Genomic DNA, 14,083 nt, shown 5'->3' with positions numbered 1-14,083 from the left:
TTTTGGTGGCTTCTTTCAGGGTAGTTGGTTCAGTCAGTCGTGGCCAGTAGAGTTAAATGGTACGCAGACTGATGAACTCTCTATGGCTCTTCTGGAGTTATATCCTATAGTGATTGGAGCAATGCTATGGGGTAAATATTGGTCTAAGAAACGTATTCGTTTCAATTGTGACAATCAAGCGACAGTACAGATAATCAAGAAGGGAAGGGCATCAGCACGGTGCCATGTCATTAACAAACTGATGCGACGTTTAACCTTGACAGCTATGAAGAATAACTTTGTAGTTTTAGCACGATATTTACCTGGAATACATAATGATATTGCTGATGCCCTCTCTCGATCTCAATTACAGAAGTTCCGTACCTTAGTACCTACAGCACACAGTCGCAATATGCCGTGTCCACCATACTCAACTGTAATCCACATCTAGTTGAGGATACAAGGTTGTTGTGGAAGTTAACTATATCAGAGAAGACTAGAAAGGCATACCATACCGGACTTACTCATTTCATTAGATTCAACATAATGCATAATGTTAATTGTTCTGTTTCAGGTTTACCAAATATTTCAGAGAATCTTCTATTACTTTTTGTCACACACTGTTTCAAACGATTAAACTTGAGTGCATCTACAATACAGTTATATTTAGCTGGTATACGCTTTGCTTACTTACAGGCAGACTTACCTAATCCATGGCAATCCAAAGAAGGACCCATGGTTCGTTTAAATCTTTTCATGAAAGCAATCAAACGTGATCTTGCACGTGAGACTCAAAAGAGGCTCCCCATTACTGCCGATTTGGCATTTCAGTTAATCTCAACTTTAAAGAAGGGTGTTTTCACTCCCTATACAGATAGTCTTTTGGAAGCCGCTATTCTTGTAGCATTTTTTGGTTTCTTACGTTGTGGAGAATTCACTGTTTATAACTCCAAATTTGACTCCAATTTCAATCTGTGTATTGAAGACGTATCTTTCATGTCAAACGGGGATGCCCATTTACGACTGAAAACTTCTAAGACAGACCTAGTTTGACATGGCACTACTATTACACTATGTTCTAACAGCCGAATGTGCCCTGTTACTGCTCTTCGTGTGTACTTGGGTAAACGTTTAGCTTGCAAGCCAACCCCCAGGTCTACTGATCCGCTATTTTCAATTGACAATTGTCCTTTGACACGTGTAACTTTCCTCCAGTATTTGCATCATCTGTTGACATTACTGCACTTAGATCCATCACTGTATACTGGTCACTCTTTTCGCATAGGAGCAGCATCCTCAGCTGCCCAGGCAGGTGTTCAAGATCATATGATCAAGATGTTAGGGCGATGGACATCGAATTCATACAATCGTTATATTCATGTTTCTAAGGGGTCTTTGGGTAATGCACAATCTACCATGGCAGAAGCGTCAGGTTTTTAGAGATATAAGTTATCTTAATGAACTTTGTATTTTGGCAAGTGCCAGGGTTATTTTTGTTTTGTTTTTTAGATATGTAGTTTTTAATCTGCTCAATAAGTGTATGTTATAGAAGTAGATATAAAAAAAAAAAAAAAAAATGCTCATTGTTGTACAAAATAAGTAGTGATAATTCAAGATTTTTTTTTTTTTATTATCTTGGGGGTCACTATGCCAATTTCCTATTTAATTGGCATAGTTTTGGGGGTTTTGCCTTATTATTTAAGGCAATTTTCCCCCCAAGATAACAGGTTTAATTTATGCATATTTTTTATTGTATTGTTTTTATAGTTTCTTTAGTACTGTTTTTTAAATACCTACTTTTCACCATCACTTCATTTACCATTGTAGTTATGGTGCTCGCCATTTCTACCTTGTAGCTTTGCTACCTACATATACTAATAAATTCTTTGTAGTACAATACCAATGTATCTACCAGTAGAGCTACCTCTACCATCTAACATTCCTGTAGTTACAGTTATTCGGTAACTACCTTGTAGTCGCAGTCACGCTGCTTCTACCGTTACTCTGTAGTTGCACTCAGGCTGCTTCTACCATATATCATTGTAGTTGTAGTCATGCTACATCTACCAGGACATCTCATTTACTAATGTTAACCCATCTTTATACAGTGTTGATGGTTATACTTTTGTTTTATGCATTTTACTATTCTGATACGTTTTTTGGGGGGCTCACCGCTTTTTCGCATTTCTCTGTTAGTTATTCGTTGCTTTAGTGCAGGTTAGGTGGGATTCGGTGAGCCCCCCCTTATTGGCAATAAATATATTTTTTCATTTTACTACAGTGTCTGCGTCATAAATGTTAATATTGTGGCTCGAGTTTAGATCGTTATTTTGCGTAGTTATTCTGGGAGTGACGATTTTGTTTTCACCGGTTCGACCGAACACCGGTGTCTTTTTCCAGTCGCTTGCCCTGGAGACGGGTGATGTTTTGTTGACGGTCGGGCCAAAATCGTCTACAATATTGAAGCCGTAGCTGTAAATATTTATCAAAATGTATCAACATTTTGTACATTATACAATAACTCTTTATTAAAGTAATTGAGCTGATTTGGACTGGAATAAAATATTTTTTATTTGGAACACATCGCAGTTGATCAGGAAATATTTGTTTGCTCCAATTTTCTGCGTCAATGCCGTGGGCCGGTGACCGTTATATAATTTAAAATCAGTTTGTATTGTTTACTATAGCTGTTTACTGTGTTCTAATCATTACAATTTACTTATTTGTTTGATTTCATTCTAGATAATTATGCTCAGTGTTTGATGTAAAATTGAAGCGATGACTGAATGAACGAACCTTGGCTGGCAAAGATGTATCTGGAAGTGTACACATTTAAATTTGTTGGAAGTGAAAAAAATAATCAATGTAATGACAAAAATTGTAAAATGCTGTGGAATTTCTTTTGCAAATAAAAATATACTAGCAATTTTCTATTAATGGTTTATTCAAGTGGGCAACATATAATGTACAGAAAGATTGCCCGTAGAGTATCGCTACACTGAAAAGTAAGCAACCGAGAGCCTGTATAAAAGGGGGGCTGTGATTGGCTGTTACTTACGCAAGATTCGAACGGGACTTACATAGACGTCGGATCAGATGTAGATAGGGCGGAATTAAAAAAAAATACAAAATCAAAATCAAAGTAAAATAAAAACGCATTAATAACAAAAGTAATAAATAATAAAATTAAAATAAGTTTATAGGCAAAATAATTAAAGCCCGTACACTACATCAGATTTTAATCAGATTGGATTAGCACCTTTTCTATTCTGTTATTTACTCAGGATGAACCCCGATGTTGCAATACTGAAGTAATCCATATTTCTTTTGAGTAGTAGTTTTAGAAACGCCAAAAATGTGATCGTCAAGTCGTGAAACCTGGGCATTGAACATAGTTTTACTTTTCTGAATAATTGTGTTCATTAAGACTTTCATGAATGGGATGTGAACGAGCGAACTATTCTTTGACATGACTTGTTGGCGACCATGAAAGGTTTAAATACTTCCTCCACCCTCAGTCTACCTTTCAAAAATTGCAAATCAACAGCTTTAGGGAAAACAAGCCATGCATGGCACAGTCCCCGTTAGTTATCAAATTTAAGATATATAGTTTTGTTTATAGTAAAATAGCTGGAATATAACCATGTCAGGAATATGATTTTTTTAACATTAAAATGATTGACATTTGTATCTGATTGTCCATATTGAGAGATATTGCTCTGGAACAGCATTCAAAATCAGCCATTTTGAATACATGTATATACAGTATGTAAAACCTGTCAAAACCGACCATGACTGGGGGACTGGGATCTATGGTCGGTTTTCAGAGGGAGTCGGTTTATTCAGGGTGGGGGTGACTTGGATTGAAACAACAACAATTACATGTGCTGTAAACACGGGACAAATGAAAGACACCAGAGTTTGCCTATGGTGATTATACATGTATTTACATTTATTGTATTGTTTCAATAAAATAATTTACCAAACAAGACAAGAATATTATGGTAAGTACATGAAATCAATAAACGTTAAAATAACTGTTCGAACAGAACGGGTAAGTATCGCGTATCGTAACTGAAGGCGACCATTTTGAATGACATCACAATGCAAGTTCACGTGAGCTACATGTAATTATCATAATTTATGCAGACAGTCGAATTATGACATTTTGGATATCTGTCAAGTAACTGGAGTCTGTTTATTGCGAAGTTTTGTAATCTTGTCAACATGTCTAGCACATCACCATGCGTCAAGTCACGGTCATCGTTGGGGTCAATAATTTGACTGTCGTTGCTATTTATGTCATCGTTGTCTGTAGATTCATGGTTTTCTTTGTCTGCAATAAAATTCTCAACAATCTGTTGCTCTCACTCGTCGTCATACATTGCTTCAGTCGGGATACGCTCATCAAAGTGGAGGTATTCATCAATGCTACACTGCGTTTGCGGGTCTGCAACATGCTAAATAAGGTTTCTGAATTCTTTGTTGTCGTCGTCAATCTTAAAGCCCCCTTTACCGAAACATTCGAAAGCACAAAATTGTCGATCAGAATTGTTATGGAAAGAAAAAAACTCAATGTCTTGATCGTTGAAGAAGTGATGATGCAGTGTGCTTCACCGCAATTGAAGTTGATGACCCCGATCATTTGTTTATATCCGGGGTCATTACACTGTCCAGACATCATGCGATGTGAGGGCGTGCGGTTTGAAAAACTTAATCAGTTGCTATTGTTTTACACGGAACGTTACTTGTAGTGAGATTTGATATTGTTTCTATGACGTTCACGGTAAATTTAACACAATGCACACTTTTTAGGTCGGGCAGACCGGATTACTAGACAACAGATGTGGTGCAACTGGTCGGATGGTTGATGTATTCAGTGTGAATATTGGACTTGGGACCGATCAATGCGGTCGGTGTTTGGAGTAGACAGTGGTCGGATTTCACAGGTTGTTTTAACATAGGCATCTATGGACAAATTCGTAGACTACATAAATCGGTCGGTTCTGACAGTAGGTCAGTTTATTCAGGGATCGGTTTTGACAGGTTTTACTGTATATAACATGATGTATAACGAATATATAAAATTTGAATATAACAAGTCAAAGCATTTAAGAGATATGGCTCTAGAAGCCTATTCATTAAAACAAAATGGCCGCCAGACAGCCATTTTGAATCCGATCTGAAAAATAAATGATGTGCATCAGGAACCTGTAATATCTAATACATGTACCAAGTTTGAACAAAATCCATCCATAAATGCCAGAAATGCTTGATATTTGATAATTTTTTAGCACAAAATGGCCACCATTTGGCCATTTTGAATAGGATCGTCAAACCAATATATCTGTCTATTTATGACATGATGTATAATGAATATTTAAAATTTGAAAATAATCAGTGAAAGCAAGTCAGAGATATGGCACGAGAGCCAGTCGGCCATTTTGAATCTTATCTGGAAAAACAAAATTATTTGCATCAAAGTCGCATAATGTCTAATGTATATACCAAGTTTCAACAAAATCCATCTGTAAACAGCCGAGAAATGCTTGATTTTTAGGATTTTTTAGCACAAAAATGGCCACCATTCGGCCATATTGAATCAGATCGAAAAACAAAATGATGTGCATCAAGGTCCTATAATGTCTAATGTATATACCAAGCTTGAACAAAATCCATCTGTAAACAGCCGAGAAATGCTTGATTTTGATGATTTTTAGCACAAAAATTGCCGCCAGTTGGCCATCTTGAATCAGATCATGAAACAAATTGACGTGCATATATATAATATCATGTATGATGTATGTGTGAAGTTTGATTGTGATTGGTCCAGGCATTTCTAAGATACAGGTCTGAACGCATGCACGCACGCATGGACACACGGAGGTCAAAACATAAGTCCCCGTTTTCGGACTGCGTCCGAACAGGGACTAAAAATCACCGTTTTTTGTTGAAATCAGATCGCATTTTAACATCGTGGTAATTCACTTCCACATTGCGTTGAAAAAATGACTTCGTCAATAATCGGAAAACTTCGTCTGTACGACACAGCACTTTGATTGCTTAATGAAAGATGTGACCTTTTAGGTCAAAGGAAGTTCTTCAGGTCAAATCATGATGAACAAGTCATTGTCAATGACACGTCCCCGTTCCGTTTATATTTGAGTGACATATACATTCAAAGCAGATCATGACCGAAATCTCAGACCACTTTCAGTGGTCTGATCCGAAATGCACCTGCATATGTACAACACATTGTACTAAATCTGAAGAAAATCCATCCATACATAACTGAGATCCGGGTCCGTAATGGTGAAAATGTGCAATTTCAATGCATTTTCGGCCTTAAAGCGGCCGCCATTTGGCTATCGTTAATGAGATCATGAAACAAATGCACATACATATTTGTGACATGATGTACCTTGTGTGTGTGAAGTTTGAACTCGATCAATCCAGGCATGTCTCAGATACGGATCCAGAACTGAATTCTTTAAAACAAAATGACCGCCAGTCGGCCATTTCAAACCCGATCCCCCCAAAAAAATGACGTGCATCAAGGTCCTATTATGTTTAATGTACCAAATTTGAGCAAAATAAAATGCAGAAATCAAGCATGGCAGTGACAGACAAACATGGCGGTCTCTCAGGGCAGCATGACAGCATTGCCATACAGTTTGTATCCTGGGGAGAACACTGGACCGTATTATTAAACTAATAATATAACAAGTCATTGTCAATGACACGTCCCCGTTCCGTTCATATTTGAGTGACATATACATTCAAAGCAGATCATGACCGAAATGCACCTGCATATGTACAATACATTGTGCTAAATCTGAACAAAATCCATCCATGCATGACTGAGATCCGGTTCTGGAATTGTGAAAATACGTGATTTTGATGCATTTTCGGCCTTAAAATGGCCATCATTCCGCTATTGTTAAGCAGATCATGAAACAAATGCACATATCTATTTGTGACATGATGTACCATGTGTGTGTGAAGTTTGAACTTGATCAATCCAAGCATGTCTCGGATACGGATCCAGAACTAAATTCTTTAACAAAATGGCCGCCAGTCGGCCATTTCGAACTTGATCCGAAAAAAAAAAAAGACGTGCATCAAGGTCCTATTATGTTTAATGCATGTACCAAATTTGAACAAAATCCATCCATGCATAACTGAGATACGGGTCCGGAATGGTGAAAATGTGCGATTTCAATGCATTTTCGGCCTTAAAGCGGCCGCCATTTGGCTATCGTTAATGAGATCATGAAACAAATGCACATACATATTTGTGACATGATGTACCTTGTGTGTGTGAAGTTTGAACTCGATCAATCCAAGCATGTCTCGGATACGGATCCAGAACTGAATTCTTTAAAACAAAATGGCCGCCAGTCGGCTATTTCGAACTTGATCCGAAAAAAAAAATGACGTGCATCAAGGTCCTATTATGTTTAATGTATGTACCAAATTTGAACAAAATCCATCCATGCATAACTGAGATACGGGTCCGGAATGGTGAAAATGTGCGATTTCAATGCATTTTCGGCCTTAAAGCGGCCGCCATTTGGCTATCGTTAATGAGATCATGAAACAAATGCACATACATATTTGTGACATGATGTACCTTGTGTGTGTGAAGTTTGAACTCGATCAATCCAAGCATGTCTCGGATACGGATCCAGAACTGAATTCTTTAAAACAAAATGGCCGCCAGTCGGCTATTTCGAACTTGATCCGAAAAAAAAAATGACGTGCATCAAGGTCCTATTATGTTTAATGTATGTACCAAATTTGAACAAAATCCATCCATGCATAACTGAGATACGGGTCCGGAATGGTGAAAATGTGCAATTTCAATGCATTTTCGGCCTTAAAGCGGCCGCCATTTGGCTATCGTTAATGAGATCATGAAACAAATGCACATACATATTTGTGACATGATGTACCTTGTGTGTGTGAAGTTTGAACTCGATCAATCCAAGCATGTCTCGGATACGGATCCAGAACTGAATTCTTTAAAACAAAATGGCCGCCAGTCGGCTATTTCGAACTTGATCCGAAAAAAAAAAATGACGTGCATCAAGGTCCTATTATGTTTAATGTATGTACCAAATTTGAACAAAATCCATCCATGCATAACTGAGATACGGGTCCGGAATGGTGAAAATGTGCAATTTCAATGCATTTTCGGCCTTAAAGCGGCCGCCATTTGGCTATCGTTAATGAGATCATGAAACAAATGTACATACATATTTGTGACATGATGTACCTTGTGTGTGTGAAGTTTAAACTTGATCAATCCAAGCATGTCTCGGATACGGATCCAGAACTGAATTCTTTAAAACAAAATGGCCGCCAGTCGGCTATTTCGAACTTGATCCGAAAAAAAAAAAGACGTGCATCAAGGTCCTATTATGTTTAATGTATGTACCAAATTTGAATGAAATCCGTCCATGCATAACTGAGATCCGGGTCTGGAATGGTGAAAATGTGCGATTTCAATGCATTTTCGGCCTTAAAGCGACCGCCATTTGGCTATCGTTAATGAGATCACGAAACAAATGCACATACATATTTGTGACATGATGTACCTTGTGTGTGTGAAGTTTGAACTTGATCAATCCAGACATGTCTCGGATACGGATCCAGAACTGAATTCTTTAAAACAAAATGGCCGCCAGTCGGCTATTTCGAACTTGATCCGAAAAAAAAGAAGACGTGCATCAAGGTCCTATTATGTTTAATGTATGTACCAAATTTGAATGAAATCCGTCATAGCATAACTGAGATCCGGGTCCGGAATGGTGAAAATGTGCGATTTCAATGCATTTTCGGCCTTAAAGCGGCCGCCATTTGGCTATCGTTAATGAGATCATGAAACAAATGCACATACATATTTGTGACATGATGTACCTTGTGTGTGTGAAGTTTGAACTCGATCAATCCAAGCATGTCTCGGATACGGATCCAGAACTGAATTCTTTAAAACAAAATGGCCGCCAGTCGGCTATTTCGAACTTGATCCGAAAAAAAAAATGACGTGCATCAAGGTCCTATTATGTTTAATGTATGTACCAAATTTGAACAAAATCCATCCATGCATAACTGAGATACGGGTCCGGAATGGTGAAAATGTGCAATTTCAATGCATTTTCGGCCTTAAAGCGGCCGCCATTTGGCTATCGTTAATGAGATCATGAAACAAATGCACATACATATTTGTGACATGATGTACCTTGTGTGTGTGAAGTTTGAACTCGATCAATCCAAGCATGTCTCGGATACGGATCCAGAACTGAATTCTTTAAAACAAAATGGCCGCCAGTCGGCTATTTCGAACTTGATCCGAAAAAAAAAATGACGTGCATCAAGGTCCTATTATGTTTAATGTATGTACCAAATTTGAACAAAATCCATCCATGCATAACTGAGATACGGGTCCGGAATGGTGAAAATGTGCAATTTCAATGCATTTTCGGCCTTAAAGCGGCCGCCATTTGGCTATCGTTAATGAGATCATGAAACAAATGTACATACATATTTGTGACATGATGTACCTTGTGTGTGTGAAGTTTGAACTTGATCAATCCAAGCATGTCTCGGATACGGATCCAGAACTGAATTCTTTAAAACAAAATGGCCGCCAGTCGGCTATTTCGAACTTGATCCGAAAAAAAAAATGACGTGCATCAAGGTCCTATTATGTTTAATGTATGTACCAAATTTGAATGAAATCCGTCCATGCATAACTGAGATCCGGGTCTGGAATGGTGAAAATGTGCGATTTCAATGCATTTTCGGCCTTAAAGCGACCGCCATTTGGCTATCGTTAATGAGATCACGAAACAAATGCACATACATATTTGTGACATGATGTACCTTGTGTGTGTGAAGTTTGAACTTGATCAATCCAGACATGTCTCGGATACGGATCCAGAACTGAATTCTTTAAAACAAAATGGCCGCCAGTCGGCTATTTCGAACTTGATCCGAAAAAAAAGAAGACGTGCATCAAGGTCCTATTATGTTTAATGTATGTACCAAATTTGAATGAAATCCGTCATAGCATAACTGAGATCCGGGTCCGGAATGGTGAAAATGTGCGATTTCAATGCATTTTCGGCCTTAAAGCGGCCGCCATTTGGCTATCGTTTAATGAGATCATGAAACAAATGCACATACATATTTGTGACATGATGTACCTTGTGTGTGTGAAGTTTGAACTCGATCAATCCAAGCATGTCTCAGATACGGATCCAGAACTGAATTCTTTAAAACAAAATGGCCGCCAGTCGGCCATTTCGAACCCGATCCCAAAAAAAAAAATGACGTGCATCAACGTCCTATTATGTTTAATGTATGTACCAAATTTGAACAAAATCCGTCCATGCATAACTGAGATCTGGGTCCGGAATGGTGAAAATGTGCGATTTTGATGCATTTTCGGCCTTAAAATGGCCGCTATTCGGCTATCGTTAATCGGATCATGAAAAAAATGCATGTGCATATGTCCCATATAATGTGTGATGTATGAGTGAAGTTTGAACTTAATCGGTCCATGCATGTTCGAGATACAGGTGATGACGGACGCACGGACGGGCGGACGCACACAGGGCAAAACATAAGTCCCCGTTTTCGGACTGCGTCCTAATTATATCTAGTTATATCTGTTTTTTGTTAACAACACATTTTTTGTGTTTCCAAATCACCTCCAGATTTACATTTGTTAAAAAACACTTTCTACATGATTGAACCAATCCTCGCACAATGACTTTCTATTTTGTGTTTTTGAATACTTACTATTTGTAAATTCTTCCATATGCCTTTCAAGATACGTCCGTGCTGACTGAGACCGTGAACCAATTGCCATAGCTTTACAATCAAAATAATTTGCTGATGGACAGGTTTGATACACATGAGGACCCATTTCCTGGTGAGAGACAAAGATAGTCAGTACAATGCTGAATAGTAAAATACAAGGGCGAGTGTCACTTGGTTGGTTGGTTCAGCTGCCGATTGCTATAAGTACAATTTTACAAACTAAATGCTTCTAAAGGCATCTTGGCATCAGATAGGTCCAGTCAAATAAAAGATTCAAAACACTACACCACCTTTTCTAGAACCTTCTCTGACTTTGCTACCATGTTTAACATTTTTTGAAAGCTGGCCCTTCATTAATAGTAGTGGGTAGTCCATTGTTGAACTAGCAGCAGTAGAAATTGGGTCATCCAAAAATTGTGAATACAGATTAATAAATATCATATTGCTATTTTTTTTTGTAGGACACCCTAGCTTCAAAGACAATCTGATTTTTGTGAAAACAGAGGTGAATTTCTCATAGTTTAGTTCTCATAAATTAGTACACCAGGGACAAGAGTTGGACCTTTGGGCTTTTCCGGTAAAGGGGTTAATTATTCGCTGGGTTTTAATTTTGCTTATTTTGCCAACTGGAAAATCCGCAAAATTAAAACCCAGTGAATATGTAAAATTTAGCATAGAACACATAATCTAAATGATAAAACCGTGAATTTAAAACCCATTGAATATGCCTGAAATGGTAAATCAGCGAAATTGGAACCCAGTGAAAATTAGTCATTTTACAGTATTACTTTTTATTGCTAGATGTGCAGTTCCTGTATTTACAGTAAAACACAATATTTTATTTGACATACTTACATCATATCCAGCAACTAAAAGGCCCACACCAAATGGCCTCCTACCATATCGTTGAGTATTTATTTGAGATTCTAGTAAGAAAGTCAAGGATAATAGCTAACACAATTTGTCTAGCCACATGATCATAAATTATATGTCATTCTGCCATTTTAAATCTGATCTCAAAAAAACATGACATGCATCAAGGTTTCAAAAATGTCCAATAAATGTATAAAGTTTGAATGAAATCCATTCATACTTGACAAAGATAAAGTTTCAGAATAATGAAATCCATTCATACTTGACAAAGATAAAGTTTCAGAATAATGAAATCCATTCAAAATTGACAAAGATAAAGTTTCAGAATTATGAAATGATTTTGATGAAATTTTAACATTCTAGAATGACTGCCAATCAAACAACTGAATGTGATCATTGAACATATAAACATCAAATTGAAGAGGGAAGGTTATCACCTGCGCACGTGTGGGAATCGAGTTCCAAGCGACGATAACACATGCTAACAGCGCAAAGGCTCATGGGTAGACGCTTGTTTGTAAACAATGACTTGCTAAGGCTATCTGGCGCATGCGCATGTGACGACTTCCCCGTTTTAACATATAGTTACAACACAATTGATTAAAACAAAATGACCTTGTACCAGCAAGCCAAGCATTGATAATGCACAGTCCCTGTTTTGTACTTAATGCCAAAGACAGCCACTAGCTGTTTCTACTTCTACGAGTGTGGGAATGTTTGAATAAATAGTGTTGGATGTGATCAATCATTGATGGCAATGTACTGTGATGATATGAGCATACATTTGTATTTGGCTGAATCACTAAAATGCAATGTGCACCCAAAATCCAGGATGTTAAATCGTACAGTAGATCGTTGATTATCCGGACGTCGATTAATACAATAAATACTACAGTCTTGTGTGATTTCCTGGTGCAACACTTTCAATAAAGCTGTTATCAACATGTAATCCGACGTCTTTCACGTGTACGTTCATTGTTTACAGTGTCTGCGCAAACAATGAAACGAATTACAGTATCCAATAATTTCCTAAATTCAGACAAGCCTATTACGCCACACCAGTGTTCCACTGTAAATAAAAAATGTCCTAAAAACACAAACTTCATCAAATGTCTTCTCCACTGTTTACAGTCAGATCCTTAACTTTACCAAGTTGTAAGTCGCGGTGACTTACAACTTGGTAAAGTTAAGGATCTGACTGGTAAAGTTCGGATACGTTTCCTGGGAAAATTGTACGGGGTTCCACTGCCGTCAAAGAAACGCGGCCATGAGCCGATCCCATGTTTTTTCCGATTTTTAATTTTAATGTCCAGTATCAGAAGTCACATGCTTTTCGGAATAAAACAAGCAGCCTCTCGGCTGAGATAGCTCCACTGTTAGCAATGCACATGGCAATTAAAGAACAGAAGATATCATTAGAAAATGAACAATATGCATAGTATCAATGCAATGGGACTTGCTGTTTTCAACAAGAATTCAAAAATATCATTTTTCACCATAAATGATTGTGGTTTTTAACAAGAAAATATCACTTTTTACCAAAAATGACAAAAATATTCACCAAAATTAGAGAATTAAAGATATCACTACAAAAAGAACAAATCTGAGAGAGGTCCACATGTAGTACCTATATATGTAATATCAAAGCAATTGAACTTGCGGTTTTCAACAAGAAGTTGAAAATATCACTTTTTACCAAAAATGACAAAAATATTCACCAAAATTAGAGAATTAAAGATATCATTACAAAATGAAGAAATCTGAGAGAGATCCACATGTAGTACCTATATATGTAATATCCAAGCAATTGGACTTGCGGTTTTCAACAAGATGTCGAAAATATCACTTTTTACCAAAAATGACAAAAATATTCACCAAAATTAGAGAATTGAAGATATTATCATGGAATGAACAAATCTGAGAGAGGTCTACCCAAGGTACATATACACCAAGTATCAAAGCATTCAGGCTTGTAGTTTTCAAGAAGAAGTCGAAAAAGTAAAACATTGACACGGACGACGACGGACAATCACTCATATGATAAGCTCCGCTCGACAAAGTCAACAGCGGAGCTAAAAAGAAAGAAAACAACTTCTGGGATGTTTTCCACAGAAGCGACGCCAGTTTAATAGTGCAGTGAAAAAGAGAGACGAAACAATAACAACCCCTTGGTGTGCCTCTTTGATGGTTTATCAGCAGACAACGGCAACCAATGACCACAGTCGGCGGGCCGTTTGATGGTTCACAGCGTTGAAGTGTTTACGTCCGATGATCACAGTAGCCAACCTGGATTTTTACAACAATTTATTATGTCAATCGTTCTAGGTGTTAAAAACTTTGCTGAATCCAATAAAATCGGGACATCTTGTAGCAGTTTACCATTCGAAAATTCCCGAGCAAT

General features: G+C 37.5%; 1 protein-coding gene across 1 annotated transcript in view; it reads right to left on the bottom strand.

The window, feature by feature from the left end:
- The window catches only part of LOC102810099 (proteasome subunit alpha type-1-like), a 71,441-nt gene that overhangs the window by 18,453 nt on the left and 38,905 nt on the right, over positions 1–14,083 (bottom strand). Inside the window, exons 5-6 of the mRNA XM_085493489.1 lie at positions 11,665–11,735; positions 10,789–10,918 (exon numbers count right to left, since the gene is read on the bottom strand). Coding sequence (XP_085349615.1) covers positions 10,789–10,918; positions 11,665–11,735 — 201 coding nt within the window. The remainder of the gene's footprint in view (positions 1–10,788; positions 10,919–11,664; positions 11,736–14,083) is intronic.

Source organism: Saccoglossus kowalevskii, chromosome 19 (genome assembly GCF_978046115.1).
Source record: "Saccoglossus kowalevskii chromosome 19, keSacKowa6.1, whole genome shotgun sequence".
NCBI classification, from domain to species: Eukaryota; Metazoa; Hemichordata; class Enteropneusta; family Harrimaniidae; genus Saccoglossus; species Saccoglossus kowalevskii.
The sequence above is the reverse complement of the archived record's forward strand: the minus strand, read 5'-3'. Positions and strand labels throughout refer to the sequence as shown.